Source organism: Accipiter gentilis, chromosome 29, assembly GCF_929443795.1.
Source record: "Accipiter gentilis chromosome 29, bAccGen1.1, whole genome shotgun sequence".
In the NCBI taxonomy this organism is placed as follows: Eukaryota; Metazoa; Chordata; class Aves; order Accipitriformes; family Accipitridae; genus Astur; species Astur gentilis.
The window spans coordinates 14,501,963-14,525,608 of NC_064908.1; the positions used below are offsets into that span (position 1 = coordinate 14,501,963).

At 44.8% G+C, this 23,646-nt stretch overlaps 1 protein-coding gene across 1 annotated transcript; it reads left to right on the forward strand.

The window, feature by feature from the left end:
- Positions 1 to 4,157: 4,157 nt before the first annotated feature.
- On the forward strand, positions 4,158 to 23,616 carry CIZ1 (CDKN1A interacting zinc finger protein 1). Its single transcript, XM_049832375.1, has 15 exons — positions 4,158 to 4,497; positions 6,602 to 6,717; positions 9,202 to 9,368; positions 10,414 to 10,549; positions 11,465 to 11,525; positions 14,337 to 14,416; positions 14,786 to 14,865; positions 15,902 to 16,084; positions 16,437 to 16,567; positions 16,985 to 17,069; positions 17,680 to 17,793; positions 18,138 to 18,317; positions 18,981 to 19,050; positions 20,136 to 20,257; positions 22,987 to 23,616. The coding sequence occupies exons 1-15, from the start codon at positions 4,394 to 4,396 to the stop codon at positions 23,590 to 23,592; spliced, it is 2,235 nt and encodes a 744-aa protein (XP_049688332.1). The 5' UTR covers positions 4,158 to 4,393; the 3' UTR covers positions 23,593 to 23,616.
- The last annotated feature ends 30 nt before the right edge of the window (positions 23,617 to 23,646 follow it).

Sequence of the window (23,646 nt, forward strand, 5' to 3'; positions counted from 1 at the left end):
AAAAAAGAGGCAAAAATGTGGAATACAATTAGATGACGATTCTCCTAATGATCTGCAAACTGTTTCCGTTGATTGCAGGTAGAGCTGTGAATGAATGTTCAGAACAGTGGGTCATGAAGTGGACACTCCTGGTCCTTTGGGTTCCTAAAAAATGTTTATAAACACAGGTAAGAATTTACATTGAATGTTTACAAGCAGAGGTTAGAATTCAAGTTCCACAAAGAATCAGGGCTAGGATTGTCACTGTCTGTATCATTATAGAATGCGTTATACAGCTGATAAATAGTTTAAAAACATAATTAAAATTAGCCTCTTAAATTTACATGACTATGTAAAGCTGCCTATAGAGATAGAAACAATTTAAGCATCTATTTTATAGGTACTTAAATGCTGCTACAGTAGCAGTTATACCATAGTAACATCATTGATCTCTTGTGGTATCAGTTGCTCAGAAAGAAGTTTCCCTCTAGTGTTCCTATTGGTTAGAAAAGCTATCCGAAAGAAAAGCAGCCCTTAATTTTTTATTTTCAAATATAGAGCTTTTATTTCAAGAATAACATAGTGAAATGCTTCCTCCTCTTCTGTTCTGAAACAGGAAATTTGCTGAACTGGTCTGCAAATTCCTCAAAAAGAGGTAAAAAAAGGTAAATCTAGTGTATGAGACACTGGGTCAGGTTTATCTTTAGTGTGACTCCACAGAAGTTAGAATATACATAAGAAAAGAAATAAACTGAATGTTATAGTCCATTAGGAAAGGGATCTGGACATGGATGTGAGTTTAAATTAATATTTTAAGAACAACAAAGCTGAGTTCTCTGTGATTCTTACATCCAGTGAGATGACACAAAATAGCTCCTGGAGTATATTTTATCTTGTGAGACTGAAAATCGTTGATAGAAGCTGATTGGCCGTGTGGCAAAATGGGTATAAAACCAGTATTTTAGTTTATATCCTTTGGGCCTGTCCTGCCAATCAAGAAATATCGGGAATAGGTTTCTAGAGCAATAGAACAAAGAGTGGGTGCAAATATCCCTCAATGCACAGATCATTTTGCTTTGATAAGTTGTGTGCTACTGCTTTCACATGTGTGAATACAGTCTTCCTCCAGATAAAACAGACATGGGAAACAGTGTAATTTCAGTAATTAATATCAGCTGTTGAGAGCAGGTCTGGTGAAACTTAACCCATTCTTTCAACAGATAGGCCCCAAAAGCAGGAGGAAAAACTACTCCATGTGCCTTTTTCTCCAAGGAGTTTGGGAGGTTTAAAGACATTATGGTGAGAACTACTTATATCCTAGTGAAATGGATGAGTAATAACACCATCCTTGCAGATTGCAGAGGAAATTGTGGGCACCACAGTATCTTGATGCTGTCATAGGCACTAAGAAACACTTGGATTTTCAAAAGCTATGTGGCTTCACCAAGGGTTGCATACCAAGTCTTTTTCAAAGCCAAAATTAAAACATACAACTGCACAGCCCAGTCGTGCTAGAAACTAGAAGTCCCCAGTTATCTGCACGCCTGATCTGGTACATGGAACAAATTCAAATAGCCCAGCAAAAACTTGGCTATATAATGCAATCCAGCTCCTGAATAAAAAGCATTCATATGGTCTGTCTTCTTATCTGCCAAGAAATTTCATAACCCTGATCTAATCATATAGAGGTGTAGTGCAGGTTGCCTTATAGCAATGATCCAATAACTCAGTTGATGTTAGTCTTGGTATTGCAGGGTACTTTCTGGGTCATTTTCTTACCTTGAACTGCTAATTCTTTGTTTCCTTCACTCCCATTGTCAATGAGACACAATCTTTGTATAACCACTCTCTGAGCCTAATGGGTACCTAGGTTATTACTGAGTGATAATGTAGTTTGTATTGTAGCACTATGTTTTTAAAGTTCCATGTATTCTCACATTATGACATGTATTTACCACTGCACACTGAATAGCAAGTTGCTAATAATTGAAAGGGAGATGTTCCTTGCAGGAAAAAACAACTGTCAGTAGATGGAAGGTCAAGGTCTGTGTACCAGTGCTCAGTGGGCACTGACAGCAAGTACCCTGTGGCTGCCAGCTTAAGACACTGTTTTATTGCCTGTAATGAAGAAAGAATCCTAGCCAATTTTCTGTACTGTTGCCTTACATCTCTCTATGACTTTCAGACTGAATGATGTGATTAGCTGAATCTGGAACCTTCTCTTCTGGATTCAGTTAAACCACCTCTGGTAGGTGTGATGTTTACCTCTGGCATATGAAGGCATCTCTGAAGATCAACCTTTGGATTGTAGGTTGATAAAGCAGCATGTGTCTTCACTTCCCACAGCCCTAATCCTGACTTGCGTTGTGCATGCACAGGACTAAATCCATGTCCAGGTTTGTGTTCAATGCAGTAGTATATCTATGCACTGAATTGTAGACTTATTGTTCATAAACTCAAAAAGGCTGTTTATTTAATAATTTGTATATACGATCTCACAAAAGAAAGCCCAGTCTTTGAGGGGAGCCTCTAGACTATGTCAGAATATAATATCTAACAGTAAAAAAACCTGTAGACTTAGTTACATAGCTCATTAACATGGTGCTGTGTAGATTTCCAAATGTTACAAAGAATACTTAGAAGAACTTTACTTGTAGAATTAAGAACAGAAGACATCAATTTCCGATCTACATTTATTTATAGAACCTGAATTCTGTCTTTTGCATGTCTGGCTAATACACAGACTAGGGAGACCTTTGTAGGATCATAAGATTAACCTCTCCCCCACCACTGCAAACTAGCCTAGCTGGTAGCTGCTGTAATAGCATGGTTACAGGAACAGAGGATCAATTATGCAAAATTATTTGAAAAAGACTCCATGTATATTTTCTGCTCCATGTATGTATTCCCCGGGATGATACTTAAGCTTTCATGCCTAACAGGAGAGCATTTTCTCTGTGTGCAGGCAGCTGTGACTAGATAAAGGACTCTGGGCATTAACATGGCCAGTCATTGATTAATATGGATGGTCATCTCCAAATTGATTATTGTAAAATCAGGATGGTCTAAAAAGGCCCAAAGGAAAAATCAACATACGCTGCTGCATTGAAAATTATTAATGCTAACTGTATATCACCAGTAACTGTGTTCAGTTTACAATACTTTCAGCTAAAAATCAATTCCCAGGCCCTTAATGAATCAAGCAGTCTTTATTGGCGTGAATAATAAACCATAAAGTAAATTATTTCAGGATGGATTCTCTGGAGTGGCAAAGAGCAGAAATGCATCTTTACGCTTGCTAGGTTTAGTATAAGAAATGACAGTCACAGTATATTTTCATACAGAGGCTGTATGTACTGAACACCCTTAAAATTAATTCACTTACAGAAAAGAGGTGCTGCAGGAAAGGTTTTGCTACAAACTTCCCCCCCCCCAACCCTCCCCTCCAAAAAAACCCAACCAAAAAAGGATGGACCTTCTAGAAGTCGTCTCGGTCTACAGCACAGACTAATATTGCAAAAGTTCCCATTTGTTTTCTTCCAGGTTCTCATGGCAGACTTGCCAAGATGCGACCACAGCGAATGGCCAGAGGCTGAGCTGGTTTTTTTTTCCATCTCCTTGGTGAGATGATTACCAAAGATTCCCCTGGACTATTTAAAAAAAAAAAAAAAGAAAAAGAAAACAACAAAAAAACAAAGAGCAGAAAACCCACGCTGTGGGATGCCATCTGCTCCCCCTCTTCAGCCGTTTATTCCATTCCCCCTGCCCAGCCCTGGACAGATGGTGTCCATCCCCTCCCAGCCCTCTCGAGGGACAGGGGACCTCACTCCTGCCTCTGTGCGGGGGATGAGAAACGGAGGTGTCGCAAGCTGGGGCGACCTGAGAGGAGGCTCCGGGGGCGATCCCGAGCCTTGCGGGGGGCGGCCGGGTCCTCCAGCCCTGCCGAAGGAGCTGCCTCCTGCCTGGGTTCAGCCGGGGAGCGGGGCCGGGCAGGTGGTTATTGTCCCCGGCGGGAAGATGGAGGCGGCTGGCGAGGAGCGGTGAACGCCGCGGGCTGCGCCGTGAGTGCCGGCGGGGCGGGGAAGGGAAGGGGCCGCGGCCCCCGGCCCGGTCCGGCCCCGCCGGGGGGGGAGCGGGGCGGGCTGCGGGCTCGGCTGGCAGGGGAGGGTGGGAGCGGGTTTGGGGAGGTGGGGTTTGGAAACCTCCTCCACAGGCTGCTGCTTGCGATGACCCCGGGGGGAAGGAGGAGGAGGAGGCAGGGGGGGATCGGCTCAGTGAATGAATGGGCGGCAGCGGCGGCGGCGGCTCCCCTGCTCAATGGCTGCTGGGCTGATAGGCGCCAGCCCCGCAGCCGGTGCCTCCTTCGCCCTCCCGTGTTTTGTCTCAGGCTCGCCCCGCTCGGGGCTCCCCAGACATGTTCAACCAGCAGCAGTTCCAGCAGCAGCTGCTGCAGCTCCAGCACCTCCTCCAGCAACAGCAGCAGCAGCACCACCACCCCCCGGCGCAGCAGGGAGGCCGGTAAGCGCCGCTACGCGAGGCCGGGGATCTCGGGCCTGTCCCGGGGGACCGCTCTCCTTCGCCTCCCTCCCCTCCGTCGCTCCTCGCCCCGCGAAAGCTGCGGCGGGGCTGGCTGCGGGCCTGCCCTCCCCCGGCGAGGAAGGCGACAAAGGGAGGCGGGGGCCGGCGGGCGGGGGCGCGGGGGGGTGCAGGCCTCGACCGGAGCAGAGCCGGGGGGCTGGAGGCCTCGAGGGGCGCCTGGGGAGGAGGGGGGTGGCCGGAGGGGCCGGGGGGCAGGAGGTGGTGTGTGGGGGGCGATGCCTGAGGAAGGGGGGGGGGGTGCTGTAAGGCGGGAGAGGCCGGGCCGGGCGGCACACCCCGCTGTGGGGAGGGCGGGCGGGCGGCTGCTGCCGTAGCCGTTGAACTCTTCCCCCGGCGCTCCGGAGATGCCCCTCCGGTCGTCGGGTCGCTGCCGCCGCCGAGCCTCCGAGGGCGCGTAGGGTGACCCCGGGCAGACCCCGTCGGAGGGGAATGCTCCGAGGCCGAGCGTCTCCCCTCACAGCGGGTGAGGGCCCGGGCGGCCGCCGGGCTGAGGCAGCGAGGAGGGGGCTCGGGGGAAACCGCCTTCTCCTCGTACCCACCCAACGGAGCCGCCCTAAATGGAGAGAGACACACTTTATTTTATTCTTGAACTTCGCTTATTTATTTATTTTCCTTCTCTGGCTGGGTCTCCCGGCTCTGGGTGAGATTATTGAACTTACTTTTGCAGTGGCACCAGCGCTGAGGATGTGACTGAGCACTGTGGGGCAGGGAGGGGACGGAGAAAATCATGTTTTGTTTGTTGAAAGGCAAATGACATCTTCCAGAAATAAAAAGGCAGATAACCGCGGTTTTCCTAAAAAACGCAGGAGGTAAAATAACTGTCTTGGATAGGAGCAGTTGTCCCTGATGAGCTGACATTTGTAGAACTAACACAAATTCTCTGAAATAATGCGTTTATTTGCAGTTACTGTTATCTTTAAAGCCTTATGCTCTGCAAATTCAAAGAAATGGGATGTGAATTTAAGAAGAAAGTTAATTTGTTATTTAATAAATTGTAATGATTACTTTATACTTAGAAGGCATATGTCTCTGAGGTAAATGTTTGTATTTCTAGTAGAACCAAAAGATTCCCACCTCTAAATCTTTTTAGCATTATTATATGTCTTATACTGTAAACAAAGCTGCCCTTAAAATGCCAGTATGGGGCTGACTGCTGGTTAACATGGATGCATCTTACACCTTTAAAAGTATGGTTTTTCTGGTATCAATATCTCAGCTCTGAGACTGGAACAATCTAGAGCAGCTAACGTGAAGATGAGCTGCTGTATATTCTGTTAAGAGGGTTGGGGTTTTTTTGTCAGCATGGATATTTTGATCCATGTTTGTACCTCTTTACAGCCCTGTCAGATTTAGCTGTGTCAGCAGTTGTGCTTAGAGGTGGGCCTGACCTTGCAATCGCCTGAAGAAGTGCCTGTCAGTTTCTTCAGACTTTTCTCTCATGTCTGCTCCACCCTCCTTAGAAGTGGAGAGTTCTTCTCTGCTCGCTTCTTCCTCCTCGTGCTTTAAATATGAAGGCCGTGCTTTATTTTTCCATCTGGTTCTTGCAGTTAGGGGGCACCGTTTACAGTTATGACCTGTCTGGCTCCGTGTGGGAGGCATCGATTTGGAAAAATGTGCTTTAAGCTACTGAGAAAACTCCCTGGTTTTTAGAACTACTTTTTTTGTTGTTGTGTTAAATGTAGCTGCTGATCTAGATCGCTCGTTTCTACTGACGAGCTGCTGCATAATTCTGTAGAACTGCAGTCAGCTCCTGGGCTTTTTTTATGCTGCTTGACAGGCTTTATGTGGGCTTGGTGCTAAGGAGTTCTCTCTGACCTCAAATTCCTTGATAGACAATCTGTCAGCTTTGGAAATTCCAGGAGAGTGGAAGAAAGAGGATACAGTGCCGGTGTATGGTATCTTTTCATGCATGTATATCAGCATTTCGTCTGTCCTTTGCTCCTCTGTTTTATACTTGTTAGGTGCCTGGAATTGAAGGGTACAGTTTTTATTGGGTTCTTATGATTAATGCTGCCTTTTCCAGGGGTTTGCCACCACCGCAACAGCAACAGATGCTGAGCTTACGGGCAACAAATCAACCATCGCTGCTCAATGCCAATCCTATGCTTCAGCGGGCCTTACTCATGCAGCAGATGCAAGGTACTGTCGTTATGGGAGACGCTTACTTATTGGAGTTATTTAATCATCCTTCATGGACTGAAACCATAGTATGGCTATTTCTTGCTGAACCATTGCAGTCCTTGTATTTGGTAGTTCTGTTTGTCGTCTTTTTTTTTTTTTTTTTCCTCTTCAAATTTGTCCATAGTCCACATCACAGAGGTTCTTCAGTTGTTGAAAATCCTGTGTGCCCAACTGTTCACAACCAGGAATAGCACTAGAAGGTGTCAGGTTAGATACGAAATACATGCCTTCCCTCTTAGACTTGGTGGAGCGAATATTTTTTCATCAATATGTTTAGATAAAATACTTAGATTTTTATTATTTGTTCATCTTTCTTGGTTGGAAGGTTAAAACAGTTTATTTCATTGTCTGTTACATACATGCTAACCTTGTTTGCAGTAGATGCTTGTCTTTATCTAAACTTAGTGCAGTACAAACAAATAAAGTATACTGTGGTGGAAAATGGTTCAGGTTCAATTGTCCTGTGAAATTTCGATTCCCTGAAATGACTGTCATTTGTGTGGTAGATAATATTGCTGTGCTTCTATCACTGTGTCTCCACAAGTGGATTTTTTTTGCCAGATGTGATGTTTTCAAAACAAATTTATGAAGCCGCCTTAATAATAGCATTGCTAACATAAAGATATTAGGAATAAAGCTGGTTTTATTTTTGCTTGTGTCTTAACCTGACAGCTCTTTTCAACACAGAAAATCACTACCTGGGATAGTTTTAATGTGCCTCGTTTAGATTAATGCCTGCAGTTTTTGTCTTGCCTGTGAATCATGCCCAGATGTGAAGACAATAGATTTATTCTGCATGTCGTTAACTCCTTTTGTTCTCACTTGCCCATTTAACGAGAAAGCTCTCTAGTGACTCCAGTGGCTCTCTACAGATCTCTCTCAGGTTGTAGGGAAACTGGCAGTGAAAAAGGACAAGCCACGCTCTGAAGATTGGTGTATATATTTGTGTCAGGAAAAAAGTCTGACTCCACTTTAGTCAGCCATACTCCTTTCAGATACATTTGATGTTAGTGTGGGCTGACCTTTTCCCTAAGGCGAAATCTCTTATTGAGAAGTTGTGTTTAAATAGTATGCCAAGGACCTGAGGCAAATTAGATACAAGAGCAGGATAAGGTATGTTAATAAATACTCTACATGCACTTTGTCTTAGCATTGTTCATCTTCTTTTCACCTCTACGTGCTGAGTTGAGTTGCAACTTCTCTTTCAATGATCTACACCAGCTAGCCACCAGTAACATGTAATATGGTTGCAATGTCCAGTGTAGCCCTTCTTAGGAATCTGAAATTTTTCAGTCATTTGGTTTTGGGTTACATGTAAGAATATCTGATGCTGTAGTATTTCTCTACCTGGGAAGCATCAGCATAAATAATTAATTGACTCTATGTGGCTTCAGCAATGGTAATAGGAAAAAATAAATACTTCAAGTTGAAATGGATGTGCGGTTCTTTAAAGGTACTAAACCAAGAGCAGGAGATGATTTCTTGCTTTACAGACTTTTTTTAATACAGCTGCATCTTTTTACAGTGAGAGATTATGGTAATAAGAGATTAGATTACTTTTGAAGACAAACATGGCGCAGTACTTCCTGTGGTGTTGCAGGCTTTAAACAGTGTAGCTTGTTTTTTCAGATTTTGGGTATCTGTCTCCAAACTTCTCTGCCCTGTTTTGACAGCTTCTAAAAAGCCAGAGTATGCACTAATTTAAGTGAGAAATAAAAAATTGCAATACAAGTCCAGGTTCCCAGAACGCTGGACAGCTTCTGAGAGTGTAGCTGAGGCATCTGTGCACTTCCATTCCCTCGCCCCTGAAATGGGGATAGCAAGGACTGCCTTCGTAAGAAATTATTGAGACTTAGTTAATAGTCTGTGGATGCTGAAAAGAACTGTTCAGAAAGCAGAGCATTATAATTGGAAATGGCAGAGTCTCAAGTGTCAGAGTTTAGGTTGACATGTTGAGCTTGCATGACAACCAGGTGGCAGAGAGGACTGTGGAATCTCTTGTTTGAAAGGTCCAGTGTTGTTTTACATGAAATGTTGTTACTGGCTTGTGTTAAATGGCATCCATACTATGGTGTGAGCTGCCAGCTGCACAAATGTGGGATGAATTTTCCTTTTTTACAGAGAATTTTTGTAAAACGAGACCTTGTTTGTTGGAAACACAAGCACTAGTGTGCTCAGATCAAATAATTGCTCTAATGATCTTAGCCTGCAGTGACAACTATAATTAAATAGCCTGATACATAGTAATAGTTGCTATTACATCAAATTGTTCTGTGTGGGCTGAAGAGGGTAGAGCATAGAGCACCCATACAGTGCCCAGTAAAGTGCAGGGTCTTGTGTGGACGAGCCCTTCCCCTCTCTACCTGCTGCTCGTACAGGTAGAAGATTTTCTCTCTCCTTTGCATGCTGCAGCTGGTGATATGCGTGTGTTTGCATTTGTAGGAAATCTGCGTGGATTTAACATGACAGCGCCAGCGCTGCAGCAGTTTTTCCCTCAGGCTACAAGACATTCCCTCCTGGGGCCACCACCTGTTGGGGTCTCCTTAAAGCCCACTCGGATGGGCTTCCCCAGCCTTCCCTTCCAGCGGCAGAACCGGACCTTTCGCAAGGTGGGCTTGTAGTTTCCAACTGTTTGGGGGCTTTGTGCTCCTTTTGCACTTGCAGCAGTTGACTGTATCATAGGTGGAGAACAAAAGAGAAGAGAGAGAGCCTTACAGTGAAAACTACCTTTTGCACCATGCTGCTGACCCAGAAATGCAGGAATAAGTCTATCCCTAAGGTTCTTGTCCATATTTACATTTATGATGCAAACGTTTCTTGTCACTTCTTGCCCAAGAGAGAGAACTCCTCTTAGCAGAACTGTTTAAACCTAAGGTATAAAAGGAGCCTTTAGAAGTACCAGCTTCAAAGTAATTATAATAGAAGAAATCCTGGCTGAGTGCTTTGCTCTTCACAGAGGCCAGTGTTCTGCCCCATTAGCCTTCCAAAGCAATTTCTTGTTCCCAAATGACTTGCTCCTACCAATTACATGTCACTCTGCCTCTTTGGGCTGTTTTCTCTTTTTTGAAGATCAGGATCATATTTGTTCTTGTGGATTTTGCAAAATCTAAATATTTTTTTGGGGGTAAAAAAACCTTTCTCAATTTCCACCATTAAGAATTCTTCTATATCCTGGAAATGGTTCTTGGATTAATTGATCGTTACTTCCCTCCTCTTAGATTAGCTTTTGCATATTTGGTCCCATTCTGTCAAAAAGATGTGGTGGATAAGGTAGACTTCCACTCTTGGACTGTAGTTTCTCCAGAGTTGAAAGGAAGGGGGATTATTTTGGACTATTCTTTTTCCCTGCCCGTGCACTCTTGCCAGAGTTAGTCTAAAGTGACCCTACTCTCTGCAAGCAGCTGGGTCTCCTACAGCTGCTACTTAAAGCACTGGAGAAATATCATGGGCTGCCTGTGGAATTAAAGTGCATTGCTTTGTTTAATGATGTAAACTTACTTGAAGCAAGGCAGTCCATTGTAAACCATCTAGTCCTTTCCATTACTGTGTGCTGGAACTCCTGTTTCTGCCCCACAGTAAAACATGGGTGCTTTGGGCAGTGTGTTGGGTTTAAGGAAGGACCAAGAGCTGGCAGTGACTCTCTGCCCATTGCAGGACTTCCAGAGGGTCCCTGACAGGAAGCGGGAACTAGATCCTGGTTCTTCATCTCAGACACAAGGTGATGAGAAAATGGAAATCCCAGAGGTAGTGCAAGCAGGGTCAGAGCAGAACAACTCCTCACCATCCACAGGTAAGGGGGAGCCTGTAGTGAAAGAAATGCTAGTCATTATAAAATTCTCTTAGCTATTCCTGCAGCAAAGACTGGAGATGACTTTAGTCTTAACCAGCTACATTCCTTGCTAATTGTAAATACTTAAACTGCCTCTGATAGCTCTCTGCTATGTGCTTTATATATCCTTTTTACCTGGATACTTTTGGTTTTTATAAGCTAGCTCTGTATCTCTGGCATGGAAGCCTCTCAGAAGTCACTTTGACGGTGAGCCCCATTTAAGATGGGGGGAAAAAAAGAAAACTGGTTTGAAATTAAGGCATTCACATTGCCTTACCCATGCTGAACTCAACATCTCATGGAGTCAAACACGTGAAGCAGAACCAGTTGCAAGCAATATGGTAGGGAAAAGATGAGTTGAAAGAGTACTTGTAATCCAGTTGTCAGAACAGAAACTGCTGGCACTGAATCTCTTACAGTGTTGGATGCAATACAGATGTGGGAATGTTATTTCTGACTGATGAGTGCCTAATCTAAAAATGGAGGCATATGATGAAGTTGTGACCAGCGTATATGCAGTGGTGAAAATTACCTGATTAAATGGTTGCTGTCAGATAGATATGCCACCTTGACTTACATTAATGTTCCTATGATCTGAGCTCTTGTCACCTAGGTATAGGACTAAGACCCACTTAGTAGACATAAACATAGATTTCTTTCTGGATGACAACTTCATACAGTGGCATCTGCAATAAAACTCAAATCTCTTAGATCATTATCTAACCTTGTCACTACAATTCTCAAATTCAGAATAAGCAAGTGTATAGTAGTATTTGCTCTAACAGAGCTTTATTGGCATTGGCCATTCAGCTAGGGAACATGCTTAAGGCAGCACGGTCTGCTTTGCTAAGGAGATCTTCTTCTGTGTTCCTGCAGAGCCAAGAACTCCAACAGAATCTGTGTTGAACATTGAGCCTGCAGCAAAAAGACTGAAGAGGTATTTATTGAATTGGATATTGAAATAGTTACTTGGTTTAGAATTATTGTCTAATTTTATTTTCTAATAATTAGGGCTGTACTGTACTGGCCTGATGTCTAGCATGTAGGAGGTATTTCAGATATTCATGGACAATTTGGAAGATTCATGATGCTGAGATCCAGGGTGTGTTGTAGGGTCTCTGCTATGGGTGATCCAACTACGGGAATGAAAAAGAAGAGATGCAGCTCATGTAAATGTGCAACAAGGATTCTTGTAAGAAGCAGAGAGGTTATTTTCTGTTCTGATACATTTCTCTAATTTTCTTCCCTAAATGTCAAAAGGGAAATGAACAGCCACATATCAGCAGAGAGGGAAAGCCTTGGAATTTGTTAGGTGACAGTAGGTGTAGGATAGGGTAGTTTATTTTGAGGAATGAGAGTGGGAAGGGAATCAATACTCCCTAGTATCCAAACCTGTATCCATGAAGAGTTGAGTTCTGTATCCCTTCTGCGAAGATTGTCTCGCCTGTACCCCTGTCTGTTGGGTAAAAATAGACAAAGGCAATCCTATTATCCGCAAGGGATGTGCAGCGCGCAGGCATGCTGGCCATGGCAGGCCCGTCTTGGCACTCCCTGCCTCCCGGATGGGTGCAGGAAGGAACAGATAAGGCTGTATTGCCATCTAGTGGGAAGGCATGTCACGGAGCTCCTGGTGCCATCTGCACGGTGCTGTACCTCTCCCAGAACTGTCGCTGTTAGCTGGTGTGGAGGGAGAGGAGGAGGGAGTGAATACAGATTTTTGGAGGCATTGATTTGAGAATTCTCCAACATATGTTAATGATTGTGAGTCAGGACTCCTGGGTCCTCTTATCTTCCCTGTTAACAATTCACTGTGTGGTTTTGGACAAGTTTCTTCACCTCTGTTTCCCATCTGTAGATTAGAGATTAATGGCTAGCTTTAGGGAGAATATTCCAGGATTACTTTGATGTTTGAATATTACCTTGATCATGTAAAACATTACAGAGTGATAAATATTATGTGAGCAGGGACTATTGTGCATTATGGACTCTGATTAGTAAGAAAGTGAATAAATTCAATTAAAGCTAAGTCGAATGCATTTGAGCGTATGCTTTGTTAATCTGTTTGTCAAAGCTAATTTAATTTTAATTACATTAATATTTAGTAGGGTATTAATCAAAGTCCTGTTACATACATTGAAAAAAAGAATCAAGTCTGAGGAATGACAGATCTCACTGCAGCAAGACTGCTATTAGGAAAATCCTTCCCTAAGCAGTAGTTAGCGACTGCTGGATTTGTGCATATATTATGGCTGGTATTTACTTAGAATAGATCATACCTTAGCTTTTTTTTGAAGTGTTTATGTTTACTTCCAATGAACAGATGATGGATCTCTGAAAAAAATAGTTTACTGTTCTCATATTGCCCTTCACAAATGATAAGGGCATTCCCCTCATCCATGTCACAAACTTCTGTTTCATGCTTCGTCGTTCCATTTCCCTTTGGCCAGGAATACCATCCTCCTCCATTTCAGGTTTTTCCCACTTCTGCCTTTTTTCATATGTGCCATCTGTATGCCTGGAACAACATCCTCATTCCAGTGCAGAAAGCACTCATCATCTTCAAATCCTCCTTGAACACCCACTTCTTCTAGCATGGCCTGACAAGTATCCATATAATAGCATTTTGTCCTTAGATCATGCTCGTGATGGCTTTTGCTTCCCTAGATTGCTCCTTAGATTTGCAGTTTAGACTGCAAACCCTTGCCCTGGAGTGCTGTCACGATCTGTGTGTGGTATAGTGTTGAGCCTGCTGGCAGCACTTGACAAATAATGTTAATGCCAGACACTCTTGTTTTCTTCGTGTTTGCACTGCCCAAACCCTGCTGCATATTTATAGCCATGTAACCCAGTTACATTATCACTTATCAATCTGATAAATTATGCGATGCGTGTGTGTTTGGATCACTGGATGCAGTACCTGCACAGTCTGCATTCTTGCTTGTGTAGAATGTGCTGCTCCCCGTTGGCAGAAGGACACCAGCGGGTGGGATATCGAGTCAGCCTGAGAGAGAAGACACTCAAGCCATGGTGAAAAGTGTTAGCCCTGGTAGAAAAATAGGGGCTTGAGAAAGATATTGTAAAGTACACTTTGTGCCCTCTGGAAGTCAACCATTTATTCTCAGCAGTCCCCTCAGGATCTTTTTTTTTCTCCTTAGCAGATCGCCAATACCAAATAAAACCCAGCAAAGTCCCTTTGATTTGTATCTTGTACAGTTCCACTTCCCCCACAAGCAGAACTGTAGGGACTCTGGAACAAAACACAACTGATACGAATAGAGCAGGCAGTTATGATGAAAACCCTGTAAGACACCATTGAGAACACATTCAGTTCCGACAGGTCTCTGTTCCCTCGTGCACAGAGCAGCCTGGAGTACTGTCCGAGTATTGCAGTTTCCCTGCAGGTCACCAATCAAGACAGGAGTGAGCTCTCAGAGCTCTTACTAAGAATATTTCCTGTACTTACTCACTGCAGGCCTCTTGCAGGAGAGGGCAGTGAACCAAAAAATTGGTTGTAACCTTCTTGTCCAGATTATTTGGCTGCTGTTTCTGAATCTGTTCTAGAATGCCCACTCTTCATTGTTATAATTTATTTCTGCCGAATCCTTGCCTGAAATGCCACTTCCATTAGCTTATTGATGTGGGGGTTTCATAGAGAGTGTGGTAGTTTAGACCCCAGCCTGTGCCTTGGTGTGTCTTCTGAATCTCTTTGTCTATAACATGGCAAATAATTTTCTTGATACCCTTGAAGTGTGACCGAGGAGTCCGCATTAGAGGATGCCACAGACAGCAAGGAAGTAGGGGAGTCAAGCACCTGTGTCCAAGCTGATGGTGAGTTGCTGAGCACTGTGATTTGTACTTCTGGGCACTCCTTGCTGGTACTGCACCTGTAGATCAGCATCTGTAGATCCCGTGGGTTTAATCAGAAATGTCCCTCCTGCAGTCATACAGGATGGGGAAAGGAGGAGAAAATACAAGAACCAAATCCAGACATAATCCCCTAAAACCTATTGCCTACCAAATGCAAAGAATGGGAAGTTTCCCTCTTTAGTAAGGATTTATTTGGAGAAAGATTTTTGAACTGGGCTTATGGCTGACAGCACTGTGAGGAAAGCTCCCTGACTTCATTCAACTGCTGCTTTGTTTTTTCTGTCATTGCTATTTTGATTTAAGGCAGCTAAAAGGACTCCCTCTTCCTAGGTCCAGACAATGCAAAGGAGTACACAGCTGAAGATCTCTCTAAGGAGAGGAAATTCTCTGAGGAACCAAAGGCTCCTGAGGTGAGTAGACACCACTCCATGCAGGGGTGGTGCAGAACATACAACCTCCCCCTCCATCCCAGAGAAGCCCGTTGCCACTGGGAACCAGATGGCACCCACGTCTGGAGCTCTGTCTCCTGCTGTAAGCTGTTGTCCCTGGCAATAAGGCATAATATGTCTGCAATTAATGCGCAGTCTGCTCTGACTTGCTGCTTTTGTACTTCTGCTAGCCTGCACCTTACCTACTGCTGGCTGTTTGTGGATGCTGAGGTTCATTAAGATTTCAGTATTCATCTGGAAAGACAGAAAGTTGAATCGAAAGAGCCACTGAAAAATATATGTATTGAGGGCCGTACCTAAATACATCCTTTATGTTGCTGAAGAGCAGATGTAAAAAAATTCAGGTGATGGTAGTAAAGATGCCGCTGCTGTGGCACTTGCCGTCACAGCTGGCATGGGCAGATAGTGGGAGTCTGTGCTTTTGAAAGGCAGCTTGCAAAAATGAGACACAGGTAAAGCCAGCAACCTGAGAGTCTTTTGCATGAAATACCTTGCTCACATGCTAGATGTTAAAGCAGGATCTTATGCTGTGTAAATCTGTAAGCAAAGATTTAATCCATGGTGTGAATCAGGCTTGAGGAGGAATTTGTTGATGTGATCAAATGTATCATCCTGGCCTTGTTTGAGTTCCTTACTCCATCAGGTGCGGTGCTGAGCTGCCTTTAGTTCTGCAGTGGAGAAATGTGAGCTAATTGTGTCCCTTACCCCAATGCATTGTTTGTTGCTCCAGTCTCCAGAGACTGGATCATACAGTGTCTACAGAGCCTGTAGAAACAACCATCTGTACTAATAAGCCTGGTGCTATGACATGGGGATCATTGATTTAGCAGTGTTGGGAGAAAGAGTGTGTACAAGTCTTTCTGATCAGCCTCATGTGGATTTAAGCTTAAATGCATTTTCTTAAGTGGTAGAGAGCCTAGGTCACATACAAAAAGCAGGTGTAATTTTTAGTGTCTTCTACTGAGAGATTGGACTTAATCTTGACTCCTTTTGGCAGGTGTTGAGCTCTGGAGGTTCGCTGAAAGTGACTATCCAGCAGAGCAGTGAGAGCAGAGCTATCAGTACAACAGCTCTGAAACCAGGGCACTGGACCTGTGAGGTGGGCACAGCTGATCCCAACCCTGAATCGGTCCTTAAATTCTACTGTTATATCTGCAAGACCAACTGCTGCAGTCAGCAGGTAAAAATCCACAGGTCTGACTGGGATATGGGTGGTCAGGAGAAGTGAGTTAGATGGCTGGCTGCCATGGGGAGGTGCAGCAGGAGACATGTTAGCAAGGGCTCATGCTTCAGGAACAAGGAACATAAAAAATGACGACAAGCATGTAGATAAAATAAAGCTCTCCTGAAGAGCTGGCAAGCAACCTGCTAGAGAGCGAATGTGGGTGGATGCACAGGCAGCCATGCTCTTAAGCTTTTATACAATTTCATTGTTAAACAGCAGTCAAGAGAATGGAAAGCATAGCTCATACTTATTATTTTCTGTATTTTGAATACATTTAAATTTTTTTTTCTCCTAACCTCTCTTTCAGAATTTCCAGTCCCACATGGCTGGAATTCAGCACCAGCAGCGACTTGGGGAGATTCAGCACATGAGCAATGTTTGTTTTGTTTCACTGCTGCCCATGGTGAAGGAGCAGAAGGTGCTAGCAGAAAAAGATGGGTAAGTGTTGGCCTGCACCAGAAAACTCAATCTGAAATTGGACCTACATAGGTTTCAAAATTCCTCATTGCACCAGGGCGCCCCTGTGTTCTAGGTAAGGTACAAAATCCCTTTGGTTTCAGGGGCCTTAATCTCCTTCAGGCAACTTTCTTCCTGCTGAAGGATACCAGTGTTGACTTTGACCTGCGGTGTAGTTTTTAATACCGTAGATCAGGTTGGAGGCTTATTTTAACTGGTGCCGTTCTGTCAGCATGAGCTAAAGCAAGGGCTAAAGGGCTGGGAAGGGGAGAAGATAAATCCAAGCCTGTAAATATAGGAATGCTGGGGAAAACAATGCCAAGAACAGATTGCAAACTGCAGTATTCCATGTAGAATGTAAAAAGGTGTGACTTACAGATATGTCCGTTGTCGCTTCAGAGAGACCCAGCAGCGATGGTGTAACACTTGTCAGATACACTTCACAGGGGATCTAATCAAACATCGCAGGACCCAAGAACACAAGGTAACAACCATAGCATGGATTTCATTTTTGCACTGACCATTCGTGGGGATTGAGTGGAAGTGTCTAGCATCTCCTGCTCCCCAAACAGCAAAGGAAAAGTGATTGGAACGGAGAGATGCACATAAAGTTCTGCCAGTAACATCCCCACTGTCTAAGGGCACTGCCATGCTGCCTCCTGCCTCTGAACACTGGCACTGTTGGAGCTTCCAGTTGTCACGCTGTGTCAGTATGGCCTGAAGCACCTCTAGTTTATAATTCTTGACTTTTCTCAATAAATATGGCCTATCATACTCACCTAATCAATTGAATGGGGGAATTGGTGGGCAGTCTGTAAATTTTCAAGCTAAAATGTAGGCAGGCCATCATATTTATTGGCTCTTAGGGGAGAAGTGCCAGAACACCTTTTATAAACCACATTTGTTTTACTCTGCATGTTTGCCATCTTTTTGGCAGATAAGAGCTAGGGAGTCCTTTCTGCTGAAAAGAAGACTCTTCTTGGTGGGGTCCCTGTTTTAGATGCAAGGCTGTGACTTCGTTTCATCCAAGATTTATCCGCATTCCTCTGAAATGGTACCTCTTGTGACTTACTGAATTGTCCTTCTTTCCTTAGCTGGCCAAACGCTCACTTCGTCCTTTCTGCACTGTCTGCAGCCGCCACTTCAAGACCCCTCGCAAGTTTGTGGAGCATATGAAGTCCCCTGAGCACAAACAGAAAGCCAAAGAGGTAATACTGCCTGAGTGGAGAGCTGTGCAGGACTGGAGACAGCTACACTGTGGAACAGGTTAACTTTCTGCTTCCCTGACTATTGCAGGGATGAAAGGAAGACATGCAGTTCTTCCACCTGTTTTCATTTTTTCATCTTTTGCTGGACTTCAGTTGTTAGACCTTAAAGAAATTGAGTGGAAAAAAAGGGGCAAGGAATTAGACGTGTCTAGAAGCAAGACAGCTTTGTGCATCTCTTGCAGTCCCTTCTACTTGTCAAATGTAGTCTGTTCAGAGTTTGGGGCCTTCCTTGGTTAAATGGAGAGTACAAAGTTGATCTGATCTTTCTTTTCTGTACCTGACAGGTGAGGCTAGGAGAGAAGGAGTTGGGCAGCCCAGAAGATTCAGAGGAGTTGATCACAGTGGATGCTGTTGGCTGTTTTGAAGATGATGATGATGAAGAGGAGGAGGAGGAGGGGGGAGCTGGTGAGGAGGAAGACCTTGATGTAGTGCTGATAGAGAATGAGGATTCTGCTGCCAAGCAGGTATGCCTTGCAAAAGGAGAAAGGGTGACCTGTCTGAGAATCTGCTGTGGGATCCTGTGACTTAGTTGGTCTTGGCTGGTTGAGCTCAGGGTTTCAAAAGTCCAGTCAACCTTCCTTGCACCCCACAGCAGGAGGGTGAGGGCTCTGAAGTTCTTCCAGAGCACAGGGCAGTGCAAATGAGAATCAGGCACTATGTTTGGGATGCAGGAGGGTGTTTCTGCTGTGCTGTACAGCTCCTACTGGTGTCTTCAAACATTATGATGTTGTTGAGGAGCATAAGCAATGTTTTTTTCAAGGGAAAGAATTTCTGACAAAGATATTGACATAGTCTCTTTGAATAGCCCAGCAGTAGCTTAGTCTCATAGGAAACATATGTGTGGAGGTTTATCTTGATAAATATTTTCCCAGTAGAGAGCAGTTACCAAGAAGGAGATAACATGGCTAAGCTACTTCAGGCTTGGAATGCAAGGGTTGTTTTTAACCCTTGTAATGAAGTGGCCTGCTGACATTGGGGTTTGTGTCTGGCCCTAACCAGATGCTGTGCAAATCCGTCTCTGGTATGTGAATCCTCTGTTTTGCTCCCAAGCTTACTAGAAAAATGTAAGAGCCCAGGAAGGGAATTGGCATAGATACAGTAGGCACTAATTTTCTTTTGGTTTCCAGACTGGGCTGAAGGAAGTGTCTTTGGAGGATTACGAAGGAAGTGAGAAGTATTGTCCAGACACAGCCTATGGTAAGCAAGCAGAGTTAAGCACAAAGGCCCACAGAGCCTTCTCCGGCCACATGCTGTATCTGTAAGAGAGGACCTACTGCTGTAAGGACTTACTGGGCCATAGTGCTCCAGCATCTGCATCGGACTGGTGCAGGTCACTGCTCTGCCTGGAGAAAGGGCCAAATGTTGCTTTATTACTGTGTGATAAAACATAAGGATGTGATTGATATTTGTGAGCTGCCTTTTGCTTTGAAGAAGAAAGGATGAGAGCCAGATACCTTACTTACTAAGGTAGGAAGTGGAACAAGTAGGGCCCGAGTACTGAAGAAAGTAGGTAGCAAATGAGGGATGCTCTGGAAAGACGGACCCTGAAAGCATATTGATTAGAATGCTTTCCCACAGAAATGCAGTTTGTATAGAGATACTGAGCAGTAATGACAGTATCGAACTCTCTGTCAGAGCCCAGACTGTGCATGTTTCCTCCACTTCAGAACCCCCACGCTCTACCTAGTGGTTATTCAGACATGTTGCTGGACTGGTGGGCAGTGTTGCCTCCAGATGGCTGTCTTGGGTCCCAACCCTATAAGCGATTCTGACTCCAAACCTCTAACAGCCCCTCGTGTTCTGAGGAGGGCAGCTCTGCAGAGGCTGTTTTGTGCCCAAGGAGAGCTCTGTTTACACCAATCTTCCATATCGCTGTAACCTTCCAGTATCGTGTGGCAGATGGAATAATGATTCATGCTGTGAATGTTCTCTGCGTGTTCCTCTTGCGCGCCTGCTGTCTTCTGCTTGGTTTGATCCCATTACATTAGATCACATGTTCTCTGTAGTTTTCCATTGTATTCTTTTTTCCTTTTTTCCCCCCCTTAATGCTCTGTGTAGTTTCTTTGCTCTGGCAGCCAGATTTCTCTCTGAATATCAACCACACAGCCATTCCATGGTAAGATGAGATATTCAGCAAGTCATCTTGCAAATCCGTGATTAACAGAGGCAAAGCTTTCCACTTTTCTTTTTCTCCTTCCCTTCCCCTTCCCTTTTAACATGCTTTCATTATTTGAGTTCCATTCAATGTGATCTGTGATTTCCCTTCCCCTCCCGTTTCGCAGGCCTGGATTTTCTGGTCCCCGTCGCAGGTTACCTCTGCAGGCTGTGTCACAAATTCTACCATAGCGACTCTGCTGCCCGGCTCGCACACTGCAAGTCCCTGATGCATTTTGAGAACTTTCAGGTTAGACCCTTTGGCGATTGCATGGCCTGGCATTTGTTACCCCCATGCGTGTCTTCAGCGAATCCACCACGTTAGCTGTCTTGTCTTCAGTTCATTTCCATCATCCTTGGTGTCCACTGTGCCATAGCTTTCTCCTGGTGTGCTTTGTGTTTGTCTCCCATCATCCCTGTAGATCTAAAACCAGTCTAGTCCTGCTTCCCAGCTACTGCTGCTGTCATCTTGTTGCCCATTTCTGGCTGGAAATCTTCCTCAGAGTGTCTGCTCTGTTTGCTGAACCTGTGGAGTCTGTTCTTCAGTCTAGGCCTCTTCTCTGTTAGACAGATTACACGTGGGTCAAGATGGGGAAAGAACAAGAGACAGAAGCTGTTCCTTTTAAAGAAAGCTGGTACATTTGCATCTTCTCATGCGATACTGCAGGAACAGCTCCTTTAGCCAAAATTGTGGGTGTGATTCATCCATGAAGGGGCCTGGTAAAATCAGATACTCATCTTAGAAATCTGGAAATTTAACATTACAGACTCTTTATGTGATGGAAGCTACAAGCTGATGAGAATCCATTTGGTCCCCAGGGTCAGCCTGCAACAGGAAGTCAGTCTGTCTGTCTGTCTGCTACCCTTTCCTAGAAACTCCTTAGCACAAAGCTCTGCCAACTGATGCTGTTCCTTTGCTTTACTGGCTCCACCTAAAGAAGCCGTATTGCCCCTTGCTGCTTTTGTATCTAGAAGCTTTTCCTACTGGGCTGGCCTGGAATCTGCCTCCATTGTTCTGTCCTTGTTGACTTGCCAGGGGGTGAGGGGCCTGGATTAGTACCTTGTGGTGGGTATGCAGGGCTTGCACTGTCTCTGCCCTCTCCCACGACCACTGCCTGGGCCCTGCCTCTGCAGGAGAATGGTATTCCCTGACCCTGGCAAGGAGGGAGGCTCCCACACTGACTTTGTCCTCTGCCTGCACCCAGAACTTGCTCCAACAAAAGCCACTGTGCTTCCCTACCCGCTTTTGATAGTGTTTAAAAAAAACCAACCACAACCCCCCCCCCCAAAAAAAAACCCCAAACTTCATGTTTTTCTTCTAGTCTTCAGACAGGTTAACTATTCCTAGTCAACTGTCACTGCCTCCAGTAAGGGGTGGGGTGCTGCAGAAGCCAGCACTTAGAGCAGTGGATTTGGAATGGCAAGTAGCAGAAGACCACAGGTGTTCCTTCATGGTTGCTCATCCTCTCCCACTCCTGCAGCTAGTCATTTCAGGAATGAAGGAATCGGCCTTGCAGTTTCCCTGGCTTATTTTAGATCAGCTTAGAGTGAAACAGCAGCAGCAGTGTGTATGCCTCCCTTTTGGCCTGCTTAGAGCCGAAATCAGATGCTCTTCAAATAGATGCTGGAGCAATCTGAGGGAATTATTTATGACAACAGTCCAACCTTAAATATCTGCAGCCAGATGACTATTATTGTTGGCTGCCTAGGTGCATTGGGGTTGTCACAGTCTGAGTTAAATCATTGCCAGTTGCTGGGGTACTCTCATCAGAGTAGCTCAGCAGAGGGTTTCAAAGCAGAGAATTGTCTGCTGGTGAGGCAGTTCACAGAATCACTCTGAAAACAAATTGGCATGCTTGCACCTGGTTTAGTTTGAGTACAACATTATGACTTGACTGATGTAGTTCCAGTGCATTATGATATTGTGCATATTCCACTATTTGAGGACAGAGAAAGAACAAGCCTGCAATGATAAACTGAATTATAATGTAAAGCTGCCCATCTGATGTGCTGTAATTCCATGTTGCAGACTACAGTAGCACTGCTTAAGGCAGTGATGAAAGCCAAGTGTGCTCAAAATAATTTCCTTAAATTATCAGGTCTAATGCTAGAGCCAGTTTAAGGGACCCTTTAGCAGAAAGCTGAAAGTGAGTTGATTGTGGAGGGAACTGCTATGGAAAAGAGGGAGCTTTGTTTTACTCCTTTAGCTCATGCTCTGTCTGGGTCTTGAAGACCAGATTCCTACTTCATGTTAGATAGCTATACAGAGTTGCTGTTTTTCTGAAATCCAGTCTTGAAAATGGCTAGTAGCCATTTTAATCTCTTTACAGACCTCTACTGGTTCATTGTGATAGCAAGTGCAAATGAGTAATTTTATTGATGATATGCTTACCTTTATTCTGTAGAGAACCTCAGCACCTTGTAACAAGAAGTGTTCCTGTCAACAGTTTCACTGACTGCAGATTGTATCAACACAGTGAAAAAATCTTAAGCTTTCAACTTAAGTCTTGCTTTGGCTGATAAACATTAAATCATACCTCTGTAGCTGAGGGCAGTGCATAGCCTCATGTATCCAGGGTCCATGTCCAGAGTTATGTCCTGGCAGCAGCTGAAGCAAGAGCTGTCACCTGCACTGTTACATCTACAAAGTCCTGAGTCTGACTGAGATTTAACAGTTGCCAAAACATGATTTTTGTCTCAGGAGCCACAGGTCTGCCATGCACTCGCTCAGCATTAAGTAATGCGAGAGGGACTTCAGGTTTTAATATCACCACTTTTCCTCACAGGAGCTGACCCTTCTCTGCTTGAAAGCCTCAGCAGCCAGGCCAGGAGAGCTGCCGAGACAAGTCGTGCCCCTGCAGATTCTAGCTGCCACTCACCACTGTTTTTGTACAGGTTTTCCTGGACCAGCTGCTACTTGCTGCAGTGACAGTAGCTCAGCTGGGCTTGTCTCTCATGTTGGTTTGTTTGTATTTGCAGAGATACAAGGCAGCGAGGCATCGTGCCACAGCTGCCTACCCCGAGGCTCCTTTGCATTCCCAGGGCTCCAGCTCCCAATTGCTGGATGATCCGAAACAGCCTCCTGCTACAACAGCAGATACCAGCAAGAAGGTGAATGATGATCATGGGATAGACAAGGAGGGTACAGAGCTGTCAGCCCTGCAAGAACAAGCTTTGATGCCTCCAGAGGGTAAGGGTGAGCTGGCCACCTCTGTAGCAGAGGGCAAAAGCCTAGCCAGCGTGACTGACGATGTATGTGGAATCATGGTTGCAGAAGAAGAAAATCTACAGGAAGAGAGCAAGTCCGCTACCACTAGTGCCGACTGCCCACTCCCTGAAGAGAACCGCACTGTAGGGGAGTTGTTGGGACACACTGTGTGTAAGGAGGAGGAAGCCAATGCAGCCAGGCAAAAGGAAGGCACAAATGACTGCCAGGATCCAGGGAGCGGAGGGGGTTTAGGACAGAATGAGGCAGCAAACACAGGCCAGGAGGCAGCAGCAGAGCCTTCCTCCCTAGCCAAAGGTGAGACAGCTGGTCTTACCTCTGCTGGGTGCAGACGCTCTACGAGGCGCAAACCCAGATAGAGTGGCCTTAAAGGGAGAGTCCTTTACATACAATATTTGCTGGAAATGTTTATT

Bases quoted from the DNA above. Each gene is read 5' to 3' on its own strand.
- CIZ1 (XM_049832375.1), top strand. From the start codon at position 4,394: ATGTTCAACCAGCAGCAGTTCCAGCAGCAGCTGCTGCAGCTCCAGCAC. The intron at 14,417-14,785 runs GTGAGTTGCTGA...CCCTCTTCCTAG, and splicing joins CACCTGTGTCCAAGCTGATG to GTCCAGACAATGCAAAGGAG. The intron at 20,258-22,986 runs GTTAGACCCTTT...TTGTATTTGCAG, and splicing joins TGCATTTTGAGAACTTTCAG to AGATACAAGGCAGCGAGGCA.